The following is a 24,563-nucleotide window of genomic DNA, read 5'->3' on the forward strand; positions in this document are numbered from 1 at the left end:
TGAAAAGCTAAGGGTGTGTGCTGGCAGGTGATCCTATCTACAATGGTTGGAACAATAGGAATTTCCTTTGGACGATTTGTTCCTGGGTGGTGGCTGGGTAATCTCAGTTTGTGGTCTTTAAAGAACCAGGTATTGCCTCAGGGTAAACTACTGAAACTCAGGCCTCTATTGAGCTTGTCATGGCTGGGTCCTATAGCCAGCAGACTGAATCTGTCCTGAGAGAAGAGGAAGGGAGGGAGAGAAAGAAAAGAGACAGGGAGGGAGGGAGGGAGGGAGGGAGGGAGAGAGAGAGAGAGAGAGAGAGAGAGAGAGAGAGAGAGAGAGAGAGAGAGAGAGAGAGAGAACCTAGCGTGAGCTGAGAACCAAGAGGGCAAAGAGAACCAAGAGAGTGCAGGAATATATAGACATGAGAAACTGGGGGAAGGGAAAGGAAGTCTGTGGGCTGGAGAGGTTCAGGTTAGAGGATGCAGTTAGAAGAGCTGAGAGGATCCTCAGGCACTGGGTGAGCCTGGAGGCTTGCTGTGCTCTGGGTGTGCTAATAGGTACCACAGTTGGCCATTTGTTCTGAGTGTCTTTTGGACCTGACACTCATCTCATTACAATAGGGAGCTTTTGTTCTGCCAGTCTCCTCTTAACTGGGTCACAAATTCTGAGTTGATGATGCAAAACAATGGTCTTTCTTTAAAGGGAATAAGCTTATTTTGAGCCCAATATGGCCATGGCTCTAGAACATTCATGTAATCCTGAATGGTGTAATGAGCTCCACTGTGGAAGAGGGTATGTGACTCAGTCTTTCTCTCTTCTCTCTCAGCAGCCTGGCCTTGACCTTATTATACAGCTCGGGCTAGCCTCGGAATTTTATCATCCTGTTTCATTCTCTCTGATACGGACGTGCACCACTACTTTTCGGTGCAAGAACAATTCTCTCCTCCTTCAGATATAGGATCACATTGTAGCCCAGGTTTGCCTGGAATTCTTTATGTAGCCTAGGATAGACTTGGACCCCATCCTCTCTAGTGCTAGGACTACAGGTCCTAACTGGTTATTACATGCATGACCCAACATAGCCTGTTTGCCTCCAGCCTTACAAACATTCCATCTCTCCATAATCACAGTGTACTGGCCAGCCACAATTAAACAGCTTGTAGGATGTTTAGTACGGATGTAGCTTCTTCACAGAACTACAGTTCGCGGGGGATGTGCCGTCTCTCTCTCCCTCTGCAAGGATCACCACCGCCCCAAGGTAACCCAGGGATGTTTGCCCTGAACCCTTTGTGGCCCCGGCATCTCCAGCAGCCGTAGCTCCGCCTTCTCCCTCCTCCTCAGCCAATGAGTCTGTGGGCCATGGGCGGGGCCACTCGATGACGTGCTGGGCGTCCTGCGAAGGGCGGTCCCTGCTTCCGGCTTGAGAAATCGTCGCGTTTCTGAGGCGACGCCTCAGCCGGCAGTTGGCCACCGCGCAGGGAGCTGCTCGGAGCGGTGGTCTCGGCCCCGGCGTCACCATGGGGGCCGTGCTAGGCGTCTTCTCCCTGGCCAGCTGGGTGAGTCCCGAGACCTTGGGCCTCCGGCGCCTGAGGCGCGCGGCAATGGCTGTCAGGTCGCCCACAGCGGGCCCGACCCTCTCCGAGGCCCGCGGAGAGGAGCGGGCAGGTCCGGGCTGTGCGTGGGCTCCAGGCCCCGGGTCCCAAGGTCGGGGTGCGGCGGCCTGGCTGGCTCTCGGTGTGGGCGGAGGGTGGCGGGAGGCCGGGCCGCCATTGTTTACAAATCCGACGCCCCGCCCCCGCGAGCCTTCCGGACCCTGGGTTCCGGCGGGGCGGGAGGAGGAGCAGCGAAGCCGAGGTTCCTAGGAGGGGGTGCGTGAGGGGGTTGAAGGTGGCGTGGTGAAATTTAGGGTCCCCGGAGCCAGTTTTTCTCCCTAGCTCGGGGGGCACGCGGATTTCAAGTCAGCCCCGCTGCAGCTCGGGTTCAGACGGGACTGGCTGTAACCATTTATTTAATTAGCGCTACGGCCTAAACATTGTGGGATTAAACAACCTGGCATTTCTGTCCTCCAGAGCTGTTGTGAGAAGAAAGTGCAGAAATCAGTCAAATCACTTTATCAATGTTAAAACATTTTAAAAAGTTAATTTTAGGGTCTGGGAAACCGAGAATATACCGAATAAGCTAACATCTGTCTCAGAGAAGCATGTTACCTTGAACCAGTTCCTTGAACCATTCCCGAACTGATGTAATTAACCAAGGATTCAGTCTCTGCTTCTTGGCAGTGGGGCAGAGATAATGTCATAAATATCTTGTTCGTTTTTCCCTGGATAGCATCATTTCAAGTTTTGGTTATATATGAAATGATGTAATCCAGGTATTTATATCTAGAAACTGCTTGATATTTTATTAATTCTTTTTTTCCTGTAGGGGGTTAATAACAAGAGTGGAATGAGGGAAGAGAATAATTGGAAATTAAAGGCTGTGGAGAGCCAAGCATGGTAGATCATTTGTTATCTCAGCACTTGGAAGGCCCTGTCTCAAAACAGGAAGTGGCAAATACAGTTTATGCAGGTGTCCGGAGACTGGGTTTAATCTAACCCAACTGCCTATCTCCCACTCTCCCCCCCCAAAAAAAATAGGGAGGGGAGGATATCAAGGAGCCAAGTCATGAATATACGCACTGTATGGTTTTATTTTTTAGATAATTTTTTTATCTTATTTATTTATTTATTTATTTACTTATTTATTTATTTTGTATTTAAGATTGAACCCAGGCCGGGCGGTGGTGGCGCACGCCTTTAATCCCAGCACTCGGGAGGCAGAAGTGATGTGGGAGAGTCTTCTGTTTGAGTTGATTTCATTGGCTAATAAAGAAACTGCCTGGCCCATTTGATAGACCGCCCCTTAGGTGGGTGGAGTAGACAGAACAGGAAGAGGAAGTGAGGTAGAAGGATCAGTAAGATGCCACGCCTCTCCTAAGTTAGGCAGACCGCCGTGCCTCTCCTCAGAGAGAAGCCAGACGCGATGAAGCTCCAGCCCAAGATGGACATACGCTAGAATCTACCTGGTAAGGCACCACTTTGTGGTGCTACACAGATTATTAGATATGGGTTAGTCAAGATGTGAGTAAGAGGCTGAAAATAATGGGCCAGGCAGTATTTAAAAGAATACAATTTGTGTGTTGTTATTTCGGGGTATAAGCTAGCCGGTGGCTGGGAGCTGGGCGGCGGGAAGCCGGCCCGTACCTCTTCACTACACAGAAGCAGGCGGATCTCTGTGAGTTCGAGACCAGCCTGGTCTACAAGAGCTAGCTCCAGGACAGGCTCTAAAACTGCAGAGAAACCCTGTCTCGAAAAAACTAAAAAAAAAAAAAAAAAAAAAAAAAAAAAAAAAAAAAAAGATTGAACCCAGGACCTTGCTTATGCTAGAGGCGTCTCTTAAAAAAGAGTTCCCAGAAAAAAAAAAAAAAAAAAAAAAGAGTTCCCAGGCTACACCCCCAGTCCCCATGCTGGCCTCACACTCACAATCCTGATGTAGCCTCCAGAATACTGGGATTACAGTCTGTGTTACCACTCCAGGCAAAGGATTTTAGCCTTTGCTTTTTTTACTTTGTAGTCCATGTTGGCCTCGAACTTGCAGCAATCCTACCTCAGCCTACCTAGTGCTGGAATTACAGGTGTGAGCTCCCACAACTGGCCTGTATGTTTTAACAGAACCCTTCAAATTATTAATATTTGAGGGACAGGGTTTCACTTTGTAGCCCAGTGCTGGGGTTACAGATGTGTGCTACATTGCCTGGCTTTCCTTTCCTTTTTTTTTCCCCCTGAAAAGAGCATATATGTAAGTCTAGAGTTCTTGGTGTTGAGTAACTCAGGTGGTTAGATCTTGCTGCTTGGACAGTTGACTTAGGGAAAGAGAAAGAGGCAAGGGGGGATATTATTGTGAGGATACAGAGTTGTGTCTTTTGAAAACGTTAGTGGGATTGATAAGTGATGTTTTTTTTACATAGGCATGAGAAGGTGGTTTTTCCCTAGCTTTAAAACTTCCCTTCAAATGGGCATGTATGACCATTTCATTGTCTACAAGTTGCTCTTCTAAGTCAGATGAGGGAGGCTTTGAGGACTCTAGGTTTCTGGCTTGAGCAAGTGTTGCGATGTTCTTTTTCGAAACAGAAAAGGTAGGGCATATAGTAGACAGGCAGATTGACAGTACTTACTGATGTCCTACTATGCAAAGGTGTAAAGTACAAAGTTAGAAGTGGCCTCCCCTCAAGGTGTTTATGACCTGGAGAAGTAAATACGGGTATTGATTTGCTGGAACTTTACAGCAAAGTAGCACAGATAGGTCTTGAGCCATAGCAGTGGGTGGAAACTGCAGATGACACTGTGGTGTTTCAGAGTTGTTGCCTTCTGAGGTTGATGGGAGAATATGTGTCTTCCATTTTAGTTGCTGGTAGTCTTTTTATTTTCTTTGATTTGTAGATTTGGGCTTGGGGCTAATAATACCCAGGATGTGAATACTCCACCAAAACCTGGAAAGGACAGTAGAGAGCTTATTAAGTACACTGTAGTATAGCTGCTGCAGGCAACACAATAGAAACTGTCTGCTGTTCATTCTGTGGGGTTACTTTCATGGGATGGTGGCTCAGATCTGGCAGTTTCAGTGTAGTGGTGGTGCCCTGGGTGGCTTTATGAATGAAGTTCATTTCTTGATGGTTAGGCAGACTTTTTATTATTTTCCTGAGAAGTAAAATTTACAGGGTAGTTTGTTTGAATTAATTATCAGTGCAGGGTAAACGGTTTACAGGGGGTCAAGCTTCAAGCAGAATCCAAGCCTCGTCACTAAAGAGTGGAATAGACTAGGCAAAGTGGCACATGCTTTTAATCCCAGCACTTTGGAGGCAGAGATGGGCAGAGATCGAGGCCAGCCTGGTTTACAAAGCAAGTTCCTGGGCGTAAGAGAGACCCAGGTGGTGGCGGCTCTCTGTAAATTCAAGGCCAGCCTGGTCTAGAAGCTAGTTCTAGAACAGGCTATAAAGAAACCAACCATGTCTCAAAAAAAAAAAAAAATACATAAAAGAAAGAGTGAAATTTTTTTGTTTTGTTTTGTTTTTTTCAAGATACAGTTTCTCTAGAAACAGGCTGTTTCCCTGACCTGATACATAGCTCTGTAGACCAGGCTGGCTTTGAACTCACGGAGATCTGTCTGCCTCTGCCTCCGATGTACTAGGATTAAAGATGTTTGCTCCCACTCCCCCACCCCCTGGAATGGAATTTTTTACAGTGATATTTGGATGCCCTAGAATAAATTGCAGCCAAAGCTTTTTACGATTAACTCTTTCTGCTTCTGATCAGAGGCAGAGGGGCTGTGTTCTCAACTCAGTCTACTTTGAGGCAAAAGTAGCCTTGTTCTGAGATTAGAATAGTTCTACACAGTTGTCTTCATCTTTTAGCTTTTCCGTGTATTGCAAATCAGTGTCTAAACTTCTCCATTTTCTTTGTTTTTTTTTTTTTTTAGAGATAGGTTCTCTGTGTAAAAGCCCTAGCTAGCTCTGTAGATCATGCTAGCTTCAAACTCAAGTGCTGGGATTAAAGGCATGCACCACCAGTGCCTAGCTAAACTTCTCATTTTTGTGACATTGGTCTCATTGGATTTTGTAAACTTTTTTTTTTTTAATTTTATTTTGGTTTTTCAAGGCAGGGTTTCTCTGTAGCTTTGGAACTTATCCTGGAACTCGCTCTGTAGACCAGGCTGGCCTTGAATTAACAGAGATCCACCTGTCTCTGCCTCCCTAGTGTTGGGATTAAAGGCATGTGCTACCACCTCCTGGCTGTTTTATTTTTGGGATAGGGTTACATGTAGCCCTGGAATTTGCTTTTGTAGACCAGGCTGGCTTCAAATTTGTGGCCATCTTTACCTCTTCCTCTCAAGTGTAGAGATTAAAGACCAGCACCACACCTGGTTCAAAATACCTGAATTACAGTAGCTAAATTCGAGCTATAATTTGGTTCTTTTGGACTGAGGCTGGTTGGTCTAGTTCACTCTTCCGACTGGACATATTTACTGCAATGCTGAGTCCTTTTCCAAGTCAGGAGTTATGCTGGTTACTTTATATTCCAGATTATTCTTCACACAGTTCAGTGATAAGTGGCATTGCGCCCATTTTACATCTTAAGAGAACTAGGCTTTTAAATTAATCAGCTTGCTCTAATACAAAAGCCTGATACATCTGTGAAAGTTATAATGAAAATGATTGTTGAGACTCATGTCATAAGACTAGAGAGCCATTCATTGTTTTTAGATTTGTGCTTCAATGTTTTAGATTATTTTATGTGTAGAATATTTTGCCTACATTTATGTATGTACATTACCTGCTTGTCCAGTGCCCACAGAGATCAGAAGAGGGTGTTGAATTCTTTACAACTGGTGTTTAGGGTGGCTGTGAGCCACTATGTGGGTGCTGGGAACTGAACTCCAGTCCCCTGTAAGAGCAGCAAGTGCTCTTAACTGCTAAGCCATCTCTCCAGCTCTAATCATCCACCGTTTATAGTTGTTTATAAATCTGTATTAACCAATTGTGCTGTTTTGATAACCTCAAACTTCAAAGCAAGTCAGGTAGTTTCTTAACCAAGCATATAATGTTGTCTTGTTTTGGGAGTGGAGCAAGTTGAGACAGGGTCTCACTATGTAGTCTTGACTGGCCTGGAACTCAACTTGTGTAGACAACACTGGCCTCAAATTCATAGAGGTCTACCTACCTCGACCTCACAAGTACTAGAATTAAAGGCCTGAGCCACCATGCCTGATAGCAGTAATCATCACTTTGGGAGCTAAGGTTCATAGTAAACAAAAAGTAGAGTTATGTTTGTGTTTTTCTTTTCACATAAAATATGCTCTGTGAATATAATGTTTTGGAAGCTCGTCCTATGTTTTAGGCATTGTGTGATGGGCTCATTTATTGTAAAATCTAAAAAAATGATTATTTTATTGAGTCTGTTTTATAGAAAGGAAACAAGGGTTAGATACATAATTCACTAAAGTAGCAGAAATTGTATTAACTCTAAAGCTTTTGCATTTTTGCTTTGTCTTGTTTTGTGTTTTGAGACACTCCTATGTAACCCTGGTTGGCTTCATACTTGTGATGCTCTTCCATCAGTCTCTGCTGAGATTGTACATGGGTATTTCTATGCCTGGATTTACTTAATTTGTAGTCCATGTAGAGTGCTGGGATTACAGGCATTTACCATATTAAACGGGATTCTGTTAAAACTACCTACTCGTTTGCCTCACAGCAATGAAGGATCTCTCTCTTGGGTTTTTGAGACAGGGTTTCTCTCTATGTGTAGCTTTGGAGCCTGTCCTGGAACTTGCTCTGTAGACCAGACTGGCCTTAAATTCACAGAGATCCACCTGCCTCTGCCTCCTGAGTGCTGGGATTAAAGGCGTGCGCCACACCTGCCCAGCTAGTAAAGGAGCTCTTATGGCTCATGGTGTTGTTGTTATAGGTTCCATGCCTCTGTAGTGGAGCATCATGTCTGCTGTGCAGTTGCTGTCCCATCAGCAAGAATTCCACTGTAACTCGACTCATTTATGCTTCCATTCTCTTCCTTGGCACTGTTGTGTCTTGCATCATGATGACAGAAGGTATACAAACTCAGCTAAAGAAGGTAAGTAGAAGTTAAAGCATTTTACCATGGTTATTTATTACTTTTATATTTTATAATACTTTTACTGTTATATTCAATCAAGATCATTTAAGATACTTTTAAAAGGTTTATTTTCTGTGTATGAGTGTTCTGCCTACATGTATGTATGTTGTCATGCCTGTAGAGGTCAGAAGAGGGTGTCATGTCCCCTGGAACTGGTGTTAGGGATGGTTGAGAGCCACCATTTGAGTTCTGGGATCTGAACCCCAGTCCTCCACAAGAGGAATCCCTGAACTATTTCTAAAGCCCCAGTAATTTAGGGCTTTTTTCTTCGAGACAAGATTTCTTGGTAGCTTTGGAGCTTGTCCTGGAACTAGCTCTTACAGACCAGGCTGGCTTTGAACTCACAGAGATTCAGCTGCCTCTGCCTCCCAAGTGCAGGGATTAAAGGTGTGCACCACCACCGCCCAGCTAGCGCTTTTAACATTATTGATATTATTACAATTATTATTTTTGTTGTTTTCTCGAGACAAGATTTCTCTGTAGTTTTAGAGCCTGTCCTGTAACTAGCTCTTTTTTTTGTTTTTGTTTTTGTTTTTGTTTTTTTCGAGACAGGGTTTCTCTGTGGCTTTGGAGCCTGTCCTGGAACTAGCTCTTGTAGACCAGGCTGGCCTCGAACTCAGAGATCTGCCTGCCTCTGCTTCCAGAGTGCTGGGATTAAAGGTGTGCACCACCACTGCCTTGCTTTTTTTTTTTTTTTAATTACAATTATTACTATGTGGTAGGGTTTCTTGTAGCCTAGACTGGTCTTAATACATAGTCTAACAACCCAGAGGAAACAATTTAGAAACATTTTATCCTTGTTTGCATAAGCTTTAAGCTACAATATTCTTTTACCTTTAGAAGGAGTTTGTAGCTGAAAAATTCTGTAGAAAAATTGAAATAACCTCAGGAAGGTGGGTTAATTGAGGACTGGACCAAGCCTATAGCTTCATCCTGTGTTCTACCACTGAGCTACATCCTGTCTTCAGAGAAGGGCTTACTAAATGACCCAGGCTAATCTTAAACTCACTGTGTAGTGCAGGTTGACTTGGAACTTGTAGTCATTTTACTTCAGCCTCTCAAACTTTGGATTACAGGCTTAACTGTCGTAACTAGTCATCTTTAAAAAAGTGTGTGTGTATGTGTGCCTTAGTGTTTGTATTGCTGTGAAGAGACACTATGATCACAGCAACTCTTATAAAAGAAAACAGTTTCAGAGGTTCAGTTTATTATTATGACAGGGAGAATGGAGGCATGCAGACAGACATGGTACTGAAGAGGTAGCTGAGAGTCCTACATCTTGCAAGCAACTGGAAGTCGACTGAGACACTACACTGGGCAATATTATGAGCATAGGAAACCTCAAAGTCTGTCCCTAAAGTGGCACACTTCCTCCAACAAGACCATACCTACTCCAATATCTCCTAATAGTGCCAGTCCCTATGAGATTATGGGGCCCAATTACATTCAAACTACCACTATACATATAATGTGTATAAGTGTTTTGCCTGCATGTATGTATGTGCACTATGTGCATGTCTGGTGTCTTTGGAAGTCTGAAGATGGCATTGGCTCCCATGGCTTGAGTTATAGATGGACAGTTGTGAGCAACTGTGGGTGCTGGGAACTGAATCCTGATCCTCTGTAAAAGCAACAACTGCTTTTCATGACTAAGTTGTCTCTCCATCCCAGCTTTTGTTTTTAAATGTAATTGTTTATGTTCTTAGGTAATAAGAATGTAGTCAATTGGAAGTCAGAAATTTCAGTTCTCAGTCTTTTTTTTCATTTTATCTATTATGGATATAGTGTTCTGCCTGCATGTATCCCTGCAGGCCAAAAGAGGGCACCAGATCTCATTACAGATGGTTGTGATCCACCATGTAGTTCTTGCAACTTGAACTCAGAACCTTTGGAAGAGCAGCTTTAACCTCTGAGCTGTCTTTCTTTTTTTTTCTTCACAAATCCTGCTTCTGGATTGAGATAACATTTCTGTAGTGTTGATACTCTCGTGGCATTGAAATTCCTTGTCTCCTCAGATTCCTGGATTCTGTGAAGAAGGATTTCAAATCAAGATGCCTGATATGCTAAAGGCAGAGAAAGACTGTGATGTGCTGGTCGGTTTTAAAGCTGTATATCGGATCAACTTTGCTGTAGCCATCTTTTTCTTTGCCTTCTTTTTGCTCATGTTAAAAGTAAAAACAAGTAAAGATCCCAGAGCCGCAATACACAATGGGTATGTAAGGTGTTTTTTTTTTTGTTGTTGTTTTTTGTTTTGGTTTTTTTTTTTTTTTTTTTTTTTTTTTGGTCTTTCAAGACAGGGTTTCTCTGTAGCATTGGAGCCTGTCCTGGAACTCCTGTAGGCCTTGAACTCACAGAGATTGTCTGCCTCTGCCTCCCAAATGCTGGAATTAAAGACATGCACCGCCACCACCCGCAAGATTGTCTTTTAATATTCATGGTTCATCACCTTCAGCTGTTGATATGTCATTTGAATGGAAGCAATGTAATATTTAATCAGTGGTTAGATGTATACATAAAAGATTATTATAATTTTTTGATAGCTTTCTTTCAGTTGCTTAGCGTACCTTGTAAAATAGGTGAGACACAGTGCTTAGACACTTTGTTTTTCATTTATGAATAAGCATGTGCCTGAGACACATATTAACAGAAGCACACACATAGTATACAAGAAAGTTAGAACAGCAAAAAAAAAAAAAAAAAAAAAAAAAGGAAAAAATGGGTTGCTTCTCTTGCTTCTTCCTTCTGACCAGTTCCTCTTTGACATAAATTTCTCAGTTGGAAGCTGATGGGAGCTTTGTAAATGTTGTGTTTGTTATAGATGTAGTAACTGAATTTCAGAGAAGCTAAATATTTTGCCTAAGATCTTTTAGCTGGGAATATAGGGGTGAAGTTCATGTATATTCAGCTCTCAAAGCTTGAAACTTCATGTTCTGGCATGCAAGCCATGTTGGCTGGTTGGTGGCTTTGGTTGGGTTATTTGAGATGGGGTCTCATCAGCCTAGGCTGGCCTTGACATCTTGATCCTCTTACCTCTACCTTCCTAGTAGGATTACTGGTTTGTTCCCCATACTTAGCTCAAGACAGTAGGAAAGGTTATAGGCTGAAAGTCAGATTTGGTTCTGGCCTTTTTGCTAATGAGCACTGTGATTATGGACAAAGTATTTGTGTCCTATTTTGGTTTTTTGTTATGATTTTCTAAATATTTTTATTTTATATATGTTGATCAGGTCCTCTGGAACTGGAGTTACAGACAATTGTGAGCTGCCATGTGTGCTGGGAATTAAACCTCGGTCCTCTGAAAGAGCAGTCAGTGCTCTTAACTGCTGAACCATCTCTCTAGCCCCTTGTGTCTTATTTTGTAAATGGAGGATTGGGGGATAATTTCTTCCATAAATCTAATGATTCTTCCATATATGTACTCTCCATGCAGCTAACACTGTTAGAACTTATAATTCTAGAAAAGCATTACCTTTATGTGCTAAAAGTAAGAAAACTCCAAAATTTACTCATGAATGTGAATGACTTATCTTACATGCTACTTGTTAGGTTACAGACCCTATAGCTGCACTTTCTCACAAAACCCCAACATACATTAAATAAATAAATAAATCTTTAAAAAAAAAAAGAAACAAGGAAGGAAAGAAAAAAACTTCAAGGGCCAACTTTGAAGACTTTCAGGGTTCAAAAAGAGAAGCCACAATAAGTGTAGGAACCAAAGTCTAATGGCTATAGGAAAAGAATCTTCTGTCACACGTTTTTCTATTCATGTGCTCTTTATTTTTTTCTAATGGTTTATAATTTCTTCTTCTATCTTATTCTCAATTTATATTTCCATCTCCTGCCGTAAGAAATTCCCAAGCATACATCTGTTTATATTTAGCAACTTGTTAGTAATAAAAAACTACAAGAAAAATTATTAAGGACACAGGCATTGTTTGAGGATATATAGCAAAACTTATCAGCTAGTTTGTAGCAAACTGTGGTTGCATCTGTAAGGAGGTCCAGACTGTCTTAAAGAAGCCACTGCAGAATGCAAAGGGATAAAACTAGACCATTGAGAGATCCAAGCAAAAGGCAAAGAATACGTGCATTATTTTAAATTTCTAAAGTGTGATTATAATACCTGGACGTGGCTAGTCAGTTAGGCGCTATTGGTTTCTTGAAGTACTAAGATAGAACAAGGAGAGACACCTGCAGTACCACCCTAATTCATCATAAATCCTCTGAGGAGCTTAGGTCCTACAAGGCCAGACACCTACAATTTTGTCCTTGACACATCTAGCCAGCCTGCTCTGTCAGTATGATAGAGAACAGGCTTCTAAATTTCTCACCGTAATGTGAATAACAGTGTAGAGAGTAGCCGTGCTTTTGACCATCCACAGATACGTGTGCCCATAAGGATTGAAATGTAATCATGAGATCACATGTACACAATACATGAAAATGCAACAGTTTTCAGAGTCAGTGGTCCTGCTGGTTTTGTTCGGCAGGGTTCCTCCATCTGAGAATAATTTCTTGGGTGGGTTGACATCTGAATTATCAATTGCTGTAAGCTGTAATTGTGTCCAGGCCCACAGTAGCTCATGAAAAATAGCTCCTGACAGGTATCTTTCTGCTTCAACCTCTATAGTAACTGGATCAGAGGCATATGTCACAAGGTCTTATTTAATATATTTTGTATGAAATATTAAGTGGAATAGCTTCGGGTCAAACGAAGAAACAAGCCTAGACATATATGTTTCAAATGCTAGTTGGGCTTTTTTTAGTAGCAGAAATGCATTTTTCTCAGTGTAAGAATAATAGCATTTCTCTTAAGTGTGATTTTGTTCTTTAATAGGTTTTGGTTCTTCAAAATTGCTGCCATTATTGGTATCATGATTGGATCTTTCTATATCCCTGGGGGCCATTTTACTTCAGGTATGGACTGCTGAGGGGTTGATGTGTGTGTAACTCTGTGATTAGGAGCTGGCCTTAGAGACATGGTGTCCAGTTGTGTGACCACACATTAAGACAGTGATGAATTAAAATCAGGAGATATTTTGACCACTTCTCAGACTAAATAGTTTATCTTACTTGGTGAGGAAAAATCATCAGAGAACTTATCAACATGAGGCTTTTTTTTTTTTTTTTTTTTTTTGTTTATTGAGACAGGGCTTCTCTAACTTTGGAGCCTGTCCTGGAACTAGTTCTTGTAGACCAGGCTGGTCTCAAACTCACAGAGATCCGCCTGCCTCTGCCTCCCAAGTTCTGGGATTAAAGGCGTGTACCCCCACTGCACGGTCAACATGAGGTTCTAACGCTCCCATACTGACTTTTCCCTGTCCTAACATGCTTCTGTGACATGGCATCAGGTGACATCTGACAGTTTCCTATTTGTTTTCCCCCCATCTCCCTAAAAGGAAAGGAAACATCTTTTTTTGTTGTTGTTTTTGGTTTCGGTGTGTATCCTGGAACTCAATTTATAGATCAGGCTGTCCTAGAACTCAGATTCACATTCCTCTGTCTCTTGAGTGCTGTGCGCCACCACTGCCCAGTTTAGGAAAAGTTTTTTTTTTCTTTTTTTCTTTTCTTTCTTTCTTTTTTTTTTTTTTTTGGTTTTTCGAGACAGGGTTTCCCTGTCCTGGAACTAGCTCTTGTAGACCAGGCTGGCCTCGAACTCAGAGATCCGCCTGCCTCTGCCTCCCGAGTGCTGGGATTAAAGGCGTGCGCCACCACCGCCCGGCTGGGAAAAGTCTTATGAAGTTATTTAGAATGTGAGGTCTTAGTGAATTGATTAAATAAATAACACCATCTTGTCCTAACTCTATTTTGTGTCTGCCTAGACATTCCTCAGCCTTCCACTCCCCAATAGTCACTTCTACCATGGCAGTCCATTTTGGACTGTGACCCTGACCATGGTCCAGATGAACTAACCAAAATAACAAAACTAGATAGAGGTAGTGTAAATAAAAAATTGTCATGGTATCTGGAAAATATTGCTAAACTCTGCAGAAAGACAGATGTTACTACAACTCTACTCAGACACTGTAATTGTGGTATTTGTCTTTAAAAACGAGCTTGAATACCAAAAGACATTTTGGAAGCATTAGCCTACTCTTGGTCTGGCCGATTGTAAAGAACTTGTACTCTTAACTGATACTCTGAACTATCTTTCATGGATCAATTCACCAGACTCCCTTTGCTACAAACTGAAACAAGTTTTAAAAGGTCTCAGAGGGTAAAAGGCACTTGCCACAAAGCCTGATGACAAGCCTGAGTTTGAACGCTGGATCTCACATGCTGGAAGGAGGAGACTGACTCAAAGAAATTATTCTCAGATGTCTATTTGATGCACTTATTCATGCTCGGTATACGCACGCACGCACGCATGCACGCACGCACGCACTCACTCACGGGGACCAGCCTTGACAAAAATGTGTCTCACAAGGGTAAAGGCTTAGGGATTTGAAATATAGTAGAGAATATGAAGACGAGAATGAAAATAATAAAATGGAGAAACATATAGGATAGTATCAGGAGGGAATTCCAGTGAGTACTGAAAATTCACCCACTTTAATTTCCAATTGCTTAAATTACTCCTGACCCCAGAAGGTAGGAGTAAGACAAAAGACTGCATTAACATGATACAAGGAAATAAACTTACTAATTGAAAGTCACCAGCTACATTTATAGTTAAACATTCTGTTGCTAGAACAAAACAAGTCACCAAGTCACTCTCGCGTCCTAGACTAAAAACATTCTGTAGGCAAACCACTCCCTGGGTGGAATCCAAAGTTATCTCCATAAAGGAAACTGGAATTTAGTTGGATCCAGAGACTTGTTTGAGTCAGGAACAATCTACTTCTGCAAGGTCAGGCAATTAGCCACACCTGTTGACAGTAACCTTGATAGTAGAATTCCGAACAACAACTAGGTGGCACCCCCTGGTTTTTGTTGTTGTTGTTTTTTGTTTTTTTTTGTTTGTTTGTTTGTTTTGAGGTAGAAGCACAAATGTGGAAACAGGCTCACATTTTCAGGCCTTCACAACACACATGTAAAATGCTTGTAAAGGTAGGAAATCCCCTGACATTCCTTAAAGAATACCTGTAAGTTTGAAATGATAATCAAACTGTACTGTTGTTGACAGAATGTCTTTACTGCCTGTCCTTTACCAGAGTTGAAGTCTGCTCATAAAGTTTATCAGCTATATTCTGAAATGTTGCTGTTATGGTGAAGAGTAACTGTTGTCTTTGTTTACAGTCTGGTTTAGTGCTGGCATGTTAGGGGCCACTTTCTTCATCATCATCCAACTGGTGCTCTTGGTAGACATGGCTCACTCTTGGAATGAATTATGGGTAAATCGAATGGAAGAAGGAAACCCAAGGCTCTGGTATGCTGGTAAGTGCCTAAACTCACTGCAAAATGTCATACTGCTACCTTAAGTAGGAAGTATAATAAAATCCCCAGTTTTGAATATATAAACTCAATTTAGGGCTTTTGTTTTGTTTTATTTTGAGATGGGGTTTCTCTGTAAATAGCCCCTAGCTGTTCTGGAACTAGTTCTGTAGGCCAGGCTGGCCTCGAAGTCAGAGATATGCCTGCCTCTGCTGAGATTAAAGGCTTGCTCCACCACTGCCCAGCTAGGGCTTACTTTTTAAAAACAGTATATGTATGTGTGGGGAGGTGTTATACCTGCATTTATGTCTGTGCACCACATTTATGAAGTGCCTATGGAGGCCAGAAGAGGGAATCAGATTCCCCTGGGACTGAAACCCCTGTCCTTTAGAAGAGCAGCCACAAATGCTTTCTAACTCCTATAACTGTCTTTTAAAAAGCTAGTTTGTTATTTAAGCCTATTTTGAATTGTATGCCTTGCTGGAAGGTGAGCATAATACATTCATCATTGGAGTCTGTCAATAATGGAACTATACTGCTGAGATGCTAAGAAAACATTTCTAGATTTAGATTTAATTATATGACTATTTATGTGAATGGAAAGGAATTATTTTCCCAGACCAGGGAGGTTATATCAGTATTTGTGATGGGAGCCAGGTTTTAAGTAGCCAGTGGCTACAAAGTGAAATTGTCTAAAAGAGAGCTTGCTTTGTTTACCTAGACATCATCCCTGGCATATAGTTATTGCCAGCTGTGACCTAGTTTGTAGAGAGGAGCTGTGTGTAGTTAGGCTAGCCTTGAACTTGTGATCCTCCAGTTTTAGCTTCTCAAATGCTAGTATTACAGGTGTTCACCCACCATACCTGACCCTAAATTGTGCCATTGAAAAACCAGGAATCATCTAGAAAAACTTACGTACGTATTTAATATGTAATTCAGAGATTATTCAAATGGGGTCATCAGATATTTTTTTCTTGAACCCATGAAACCTAGGTTAGGTTCCAGGTTGTGAGTTCATTTACTTAGTGGATTTTGGAGTTTAATGGTGAATCATTTTAAAACAATATGAAGCTTGAACCTTGGGCCATTTAAAGTTTTCTTGCAGTTTATTGCTCAGTATGGGAATGAATTAAGTCTCTTTACTTATATAGCATAGAAGAAAATTGATCTTAATTCTAGCCATTTCTTTGGACACTGGATATTTATATTGTTTTCTCCTTTTCCAGCTTTGCTGTTTTGTACAAGCTTGTTTTATATCCTTTCGATCATATTTGCTGTGTTGTTCTACATCTTCTACACCAAACCAGATGGCTGCACAGAAAATAAGGTCTTCATCAGCCTTAACCTGATTTTTTGTGTTGCTGTTTCTGTTGTATCCATTCTCCCCAAAATTCAGGTATGATGGTTTTCTGTTTTCTCTTGTGAAAGACTTAGAATTAATGCTAGCTAAGCTTAAATTGCAGGCAATGTTTTAATTATATCTGTATTTAGCTACTTAAATATCTCTCCATATTATTGTTAAATATGTGTAATTACATCTTAGTGATCGTGTATGTGCTATTGAGTGGCTATATTTTTTTTCTGGACTTTTTTTAGTTCTTAATTTTATATTTTAGATATTCTCATAGCCCTAACTGGCCTAGAACTCACCAGACAGTTCAGACCTTGAACTTTGGGACCTCTTTGATGGCATGTGCCACCATGCCCAGTTGAGTTCCTATATCTTGATGACACTCATTTCCTGATCATTAAAAACTAAGTAACTTGGGGATGGTGAGTTGCCTCAGTGGGTAAAGGTGCTTATTCCTGAGCTTGGTACCTGGAGTTCCAGTCCCAGTACGCATAGGGTAGACAGGGAGAACTGACTCCTGCATGTTGTCCTGTGACTTTCATACACACATACACTGTGGCACACATGTCCCTACACATACTTAATAAATATATTTAAACAGATGTAGTACATCCCTGCAGTCCCAGCTGCTTAAAAGTATGAAGTGTGATAATTCCTTAAGGAATTAGAAGCTAGTCTAGAAAACCTCAGTGTTGTGACCCTTTCTCAGAAAAGCATGAGGGAAGTATCTGAGATGGCTCAGTTTATAAGGGTGCTTGTTAGATTACCCCTGTGCCATCCCTGGAACCCATCATGTAGGAGAACTAACTCCTGACCATACTTGAGGTTCTGCTCCCACCATAGAATACATAAATAATAATTTTTTTAAAAGCATGAGGGACTGGTGTGTTGTTTGATTTTTTTTGCTAGAGGCTCACACAGCCTGCACAAAGGTGAGTTTGATCTCAGTACCAGGCATAAGGATCAGTTGTTTCAAGGTCATCATCATCTTTAGCTACCTAGTGAGTGTAAGGCCAGCCTTGGACTACATGTGATCTTTTTTCCAAGAAAAAAAATTTTTTTTCATTTACTTTTTTTTGTTAGCTCACATTTAATTGCTAAGTGAATATGGTACATCTAGTTCCAGCAATCCTGGAAACTGAAGCAGGATTGAATTTGGGCAACAGTATCTAGAAAAAAAAGAATAAAAACCAAAATGGACATTTCCAAGAGGTGATTGGTCACTTAGCTATTTTGTGGTAGAGTTGAGTGGGTTTTTCTTCATATAACGAGGTTAGAAACTGAAAGCCTTGGGGTTGGAGAGATGGCTCAGAGGTTAAAGAGCACTGATTGCTTTTCCTGAGGTCGTGAGATCAAATTCCAGCAACCACATGGTGGCTCACAACCATCTGTAATGAGATCTGGCGCCCTCTTCTGGCGTGCGGGCATACATGGAGGCAGAATGTTGTACACATAATTTAAAAAAAAAAAGAAACTGAAAGCCTTTGTGTGTGTGATATAAAGGAATTTTCAAGATTGTGAAGTGCTTTGCAAACCAGCAGCAGATGCCGTCTTATTTTGTAGACTGACTGAAACTGAAGGCCACCTGTCATCTTTAACTGTCAGGAAACAGGCTTTCAATTTCTAATAATTGAGTGCACCCCAGGGGATCATTCATTCCTTACAGATCATAGCATCGTTTTGTTTGATTCCACAGGAACATCAGCCTCGTTCTGGCCTCCTGCAGTCCTCCATTATCACTCTGTATACCCTTTACCTCACCTGGTCAGCCATGATCAACGAGCCTGGTAAGGGAACGTCCTAACCCATCAATAGACGTGCTCCTTTGCTGGGTATACAAACTGGAGCTAGAGCAAATGTGAAACAAACAGAAAACTACTTGGAAATGGTCATTGTTCTCAGTAGATTTCAACTATTTACCTTTTAAGTAACTGGAATAAAACTAGGGATGCGCTCCTGTTTGGAAGCTAAAATGGTTTGTTAAACATCACAAAACCAATGAAGTCACAATAGATATTTATAAAACTTAAGATAACTACTTTTTCTAAAGGTAGATCATCGGGTAAGATGTAAATACAGTACTGATTGCTGAGTTTCAGGTTCTTCTAAACATACCTTTCCTGTGTTTCACAGCACAGCTAAATGGTGTGTAGGCAAACCCTCTGATTCTCCTTGGAACACGAGTGAGCTGTAACTAATGATAGCAAAACTTTGCCATTTTCAGACCGTTCCTGCAACCCCTCTCTCAGGAGCATCATTACACACTTAACTTCACCCACTGTGTCTCCAGCAAATTCAACTACTCTTGCTCCTACTTATACTCCACCGTCACGGAGTGGACATTCTATGAATTTGGATGATTTTGGGGGGCTGTTTATCTTTGTTGTCTGCGTTATATATTCTAGGTAAGTTCTAGATAAGAGGTGCTTAATACAAGATTAATACATTCCTCATTTATATTATGTAAAAAATGTAATATGTTTTAAAAGCAGTGTAAAGAATTAAAATAATATGCCTCCATTTATTATCTATCTCTCTCTCTATCTATCTATCTATCTATCTATCTATCTATCTATCTATCTATCTATCTATCTATCTATCTATCTCTAATCTATCTGTTTTTCAAGGCAGGGTTTCTCTGTGTAGCTATGGAGCCTGTCCTGGAACTAGCTCTGTAGACCAGGCTGGCTTTGAACTCATGATCCTCCTGCCTCCACTTCCCTAGGCAAATCCTACCAGCATGCTTCCTTCAATAAAAAGTTCTTTGCATATCTTTGCAAGTATATGTATATGTGTGTGTATATGTCTTAAAGTTCAGAAAATTTGGCTGGGCCGTGGTGGCACTTGCCTTTCTTTAATTCCAGCACTCAGGAGGCAGAGGCAGGTGAATCTCTTGAGTTTGAGGCCATCCTGATGAGTGAGTTCCAGGAAAGCCAGCGCTGTTACACTGAGAAAAACCCTGTCTTTAAAAATGGTTGGGGTGGGGGGTGGGGTGTTCAGAAAAGCTTCTCATACTTTGTTCTGGTTTTATGGAGGTGCCTCCTTTGTGTAGGATAAAAATCCAAGGGCTGGAAATAGAGATCTTCAGAATGAACTTTTAGAAAAAAAATACAATGATTTGGGGCAGAAGGTGTTGGTCAGAGTATATGGCACTTGTCTGGTATGTGTGAAGCCTTGGGTGTGATTTCCATAACTGTGCCAAAATTCTTTATAAGTCTTTTTCCTCATTTATATTATGTAAAAAAAATGTAAGTTTAATAGTCCCTATCACAGAACCACAGGTATGACTTTATTTGTGTCCATCTTCCCGCTCATTTCATTTTCCATATATTATTAGATTAATAATTTAAAAGTAAGAAATATTCAAAATCAAGATAAATTTTATTTTTACAAGTTGGCAAAATAAGAGAGACCACATATAAAATAGTAAACGAGAATATCTCCATTTCAATCTACTTTTACCATGGAAAACATTTAGTACATGGTATTTCAGATTTAACTTAGTTTTTTTAAACATTTTATTTTTGTGTATAGTTATTGAGGGAACAACAGTGGCACCATAGTGCACATATGAAAATTGTTAACGACAACTTGTGGGACATGGATTTCTCTTTTCATCATGTGAGTCCTGGGTTATCAGGCTTGGCAGCAGGCATCTTTACTCAGTGACCATCTTACTGGCCCCAATTTTACTTTAAAAGATTATCTAGAGGGGCTGGAGAGATGGCCCAGCGGTTAAGAGCACTGACTGCTCTTCTCAAGGACCCGGGTTCAATTCCCAGCACCCACATGGCAGCTAACAACTGTCTGAAAATCCAGTTCCAGGGGATCTGACACCTTCACACCAATACACATAAAATAAAGTTAAATAAACCATAAAAAAATTTAAAAAAAGATTATGTAGAGTAGGGATGAGCAAACTGTACTGCAGTTAGACTGGTTGGCTACTTTTAGGCTTTTTGTTGTTGAGGGAGGAGCTCATGTCCAGGCCAGCTTCACATTTGCTATTTAGCTGAAGATGAGCTAGAACTAGTTCTCCAGCCTTCACCTCCCACGTGGGTAGGTGTGAGCCGTGGCACAGAGGTCATAGGACAACTTTCAGGAACTGGGTCTCCTTCCCACTCTGCCTTCCAAGGCTGTAATTAGGTTGTCAGGGTTTACCTGTACCTGCTGAGCTTTTTTGTTTTGTTTTGTTTTTTCCAAGACAAGGTTTCTCTGTTTAGTCCTGGCTTTTCTGGAATTTGCTTTATAGACAAGGGTGGTCTGGAATTCAGGTTGGTTCGCCTGCCTCTGCCTTCCAAGTATTGGGATTAAAGGGGTGCATCACCATGCCAAGCCTGTTGAGCTATCTTTTGTCCCATTTTTTTTCAAAGTCTTGTAGCCTATATTGACCTTGAATTCTGCATTCTTCTTAGTGATAGGATTATAGGTGAGTGCCACCACTCTGAGCTTGTTTTACTTACTTACTTATTTATTTATTTATTTATTTATTTATTTTGGTTTTTCAAGACAGGGTTTCTCTGTAGCTTTGGAGCCTGTTTTACTTATTTTATTATCTATAAAATAGTATGTTTATCTGCTTGTCATATGTATATGCACTACTGAATTCCTGTTTGTTCTATATCAGCCTTCTGAGTGCTGGCATTACAAGTCCACCATGGTATAACATGAACTATAGAAATAGGTGCCTTCTGTATATAACAGCTTGCTGAAATCAGTTGCTGGTTATCTTTTCATGTCTAATTGCTATGGCTAGAGCTTATGATGCAATGTTAAATAGTAAATTCAACAGTGGGATCTTTGCTTTGTTGTTGATCTTGAGAGGGAGCAGTTTTGAGTATTTTCTTTTTCTTTCTTTTTTTTTTCCTTCTCTAAGACAGGGTTTCTCTGTGTAGCCTTGGCTGTCCTGGAACTTACTCTGTAAAGTATCCACCTGCCTCTGCCTCTTGAGTGCTGGGATTAAATGTGTGCACTGCCATCACCCGTCACTTTAAGTATTTTCATCTTGAAAAATACTAAATTTTGTCATATGCTTTATCTGTTGAAATGATCGTGTAGTTTATGTCATTTATAGTTTTTTCTTTAGTTATTAATTGTTCTTCTAGTGAGTGTCTGCAGTGTTGGGAATCAGATGCCTATAGCTGATGTTAAGGAGTTCTTTGAATCTCTCAAGGCAGGACTGACAAGTGCTGGGACAGGACACCTGGGACCACTGGGAGTAGTAAGAAGCCTCTCACCTGCTGTGGGAGGAATGATGCCAGGGTTTCAAGAGGTCATGGCACTGAGACGAGTGACGGATGAATAAGTGTGTAGTCAGACTGCTGACTTGTTTCCCGACTGCTCAGATCCAAATAATCACACAGAAACTATTTTTATTACAACACTGTTTGGCCAAAGCCTCAAACATGTTTCTAGCTAGCTCTTAAATCTTAAATTAACCCATTTCTATTAATCTTAAGTTTTGGCATGAGGCTGTGATTTACTGGTAAGGATCTAGCATCTGTCTCCTTAGGCAGCTACATGGCATGTCTTTGACTCGGCCTATTTTCTCTATATATCTCTTCCAACCTGGGTATATTCTGCCCTGCCATAGGCCGAAGCAGCTTCTTTATATTCATTAGCCAATAAAAGCAACACATATACAGAAGAATGTCCCACATGGTTAATGAATAAAACTGTTTTGGCCAGTGGCTTAGAGTAAAGCCAGTTGGAAAATCTGAACAGAGATATATATAGAGAGAATAGGCATAGTCAAGGAGACGCCATGTAGCTGCCAAAGGAGATAGACACCTGGAACTTACCTGGAAAGCCACAGCATTATGGCAATACCTTAAGATATAAGAATTAATAAGAAGCCTAAACTAATAGGCCAAACAGTGTTGTAATTAATACAGTTTCTGTGTGATTATTCGAGTCTGGGCAGCCAGGAAATGAACGAGCAGTCTCTTTATACATAAGTTGGCTAGGAAGAGATAGGTGGTATATTACAAGCATAGTAAAGGCACTTACGTTGCAGTAGAAGAGACACTGGGTAGCGTGCTTCTGGAATTGAGACATGAAGTAGCAACTACTAAGAAGAGCACCATCCTGTAATTAATAGGTTGTATCTTTGGACAGGGCTTTCAGCAGGCTTTTTGTGTCCAAAGTAGGAACAGCCCAGAAATAACTTAGTCATATATGGGTCAAAGACATATCATCTGAAGTGGCTCCCTTTTTGATGTGATTTTCTTGGGATTACTTTCCAGCATCCGTACTTCAAGCAATAGCCAAGTTAACAAGCTGACCCTCTCTGGGAGTGATAGTGTTATCCTTGGTGATACCACCAATGGAGCCAACGATGAAGAAGATGGACAGCCTCGTCGGGCTGTGGACAATGAGAAGGAGGGGGTGCAGTATAACTACTCCTTCTTCCACTTGATGCTCTGCTTTGCTTCTTTGTACATCATGATGACCATAACCAGCTGGTACAGGTAGGAGGAATAGACAAAGATAGAATGCTCAGCCCTTGGGAATGCCTATATATCTAAGTGGATTTTCCTTATTGTGGTGCCCTTCTCTGTCTCAGAGAATGAAGCTGTCTGTATTTAGTGTCCTTTTCTGGAGTCCTTTTTGTTTGTTTCAGATGGTCTCACTTCAAACTTCCTCTTGTTCTGCTATAGCCACCTAACTCCTGGGATTAAGAGCATGTGCTAACATGCCCTGCTTGAAATAGAAACCAGTTGGAATTCTCTGTGGTTCAAATTATTAGTCGCTTTAAGAAAATCATGGCATAAAACCATTTGGCCTGATATTGATATATTTTTTTTCCTGTGCTTTTAGAGAGGCAATATTAAAGTATTCTGGTCAGAGTAATAATATCCTAAGCAGGAACCATTTCAGGGAGACTATTTCCATTTTGCCAGTAACTAGAATAATTCAGATGGTACATAAGAACCTTGCTAAAAGAATAGTTAGGTCTTCATGTTAGCAAGAAGGAAAATGCTATTTGAGATGCAAAGTCTGTTGGTCATAGTAACTGAAAATAGCTTCTCAAGTCCCTACTAGAACCATCCTAGGTTAATAGTAGCAGCTAAGCCTCCCTGAGGGGTTTCTTGGCATTGGCCAGGGTGAGTGAGTGGTATGAGAAGGATTCAGCTTCACAATATTGTTTCCTTCCCCTCCCCCTTCTTGTTTTTCTTAGTCCTGATGCCAAGTTCCAGAAAGTATCCAGCGGTTGGCTACCTGTGTGGGTCAAAATGGGCTCCAGCTGGGTGTGCCTCCTCCTTTACCTCTGGACTCTTGTGGCTCCACTCATCCTCACAGGTCGGGACTTCAGCTGAGCTTCGGAGTGCCAAGGATACTGCTAAAGCTGACAAAGCTCCTTTGCTGAAAACACATATCCCTTCTCGTTTCATCAACTAAACTGTTAAGTGAACGCTTTACAAATTTGGCTGTATTCATGTTTATATCAAAAGGCAAGAAATGAATAATGCTTGATGCAGAATCTGAACTTTCATATATATATATATATATGTGTGTGTGTGTATACACACACACACACACACACACACACACACGTTTATTTGTAAGGCTATAGCACAAAGGGAACATTTTGTGTTTTAGCGTGAACTGCAGCTGTGCTGTGAAGAGAGTTCTTTATAAAGACCTGTAGATTCCTACTTGGGTTTAAAATGTAAGTTAGAAGATTGTTGGATATTTGAGACAATCTTTAATATATTTCTATTGCAGTCTCCTTAAAAACTAAAAAAGGAATGCATTAATCCACAGTTCCCTCAGTAGAGGTCTTTGCTGAGTGACACAGGCACACTGTTTCTTCCATTGGTTCTTCAGAGCTAGCATCCTGGTTTGTGGAAAGGAATTATGGATGTAGGTCCTTTCCCAGAAACATGGCTGCTGATGAGGCTGAGAGAAGGCTATTGAGTTCCTTTACTTACTTTTTATACTACACTGCTGCTTGATAGAAGTCTGTGGCTTTGTCAGATATGTCATCCCAGTAAATGCTTTGTGGATTTGATTAACTGAAAGTTCACTTGGGAAATGCTGCAGTGTTATGTACTGATCTTGTTATAAGTGTGTAAAAGTCAGAGGCATGTTAGTTTATTACATTTGCATTATAAAAGTACTTGATTAAAATAGATATTTAGTTT

The 24,563-nt window shown here is 41.0% G+C and overlaps 1 protein-coding gene across 1 annotated transcript; it reads left to right on the forward strand.

Annotated features, from left to right (window-relative positions):
* The first annotated feature begins 1,385 nt into the window (after positions 1-1,385).
* On the forward strand, positions 1,386-24,563 carry Serinc3 (serine incorporator 3). Its single transcript, XM_038331731.2, has 10 exons — positions 1,386-1,541; positions 7,488-7,649; positions 9,707-9,903; positions 12,529-12,608; positions 14,931-15,068; positions 16,292-16,461; positions 18,113-18,203; positions 18,641-18,821; positions 22,662-22,886; positions 23,597-24,563. The coding sequence occupies exons 1-10, from the start codon at positions 1,503-1,505 to the stop codon at positions 23,733-23,735; spliced, it is 1,422 nt and encodes a 473-aa protein (XP_038187659.1). The 5' UTR covers positions 1,386-1,502; the 3' UTR covers positions 23,736-24,563.

This window comes from Arvicola amphibius, chromosome 5 (assembly GCF_903992535.2).
Source record: "Arvicola amphibius chromosome 5, mArvAmp1.2, whole genome shotgun sequence".
NCBI classification, from domain to species: domain Eukaryota; kingdom Metazoa; phylum Chordata; class Mammalia; order Rodentia; family Cricetidae; genus Arvicola; species Arvicola amphibius.

Coding starts and splice junctions, on each gene's coding strand:
- Serinc3 (XM_038331731.2), top strand. CDS start 1,503: ATGGGGGCCGTGCTAGGCGTCTTCTCCCTGGCCAGCTGG. Junction 9,904..12,528: donor AGAGCCGCAATACACAATGG/GTATGTAAGGTG, acceptor GTTCTTTAATAG/GTTTTGGTTCTTCAAAATTG. Junction 18,822..22,661: donor GTCTGCGTTATATATTCTAG/GTAAGTTCTAGA, acceptor ATTACTTTCCAG/CATCCGTACTTCAAGCAATA.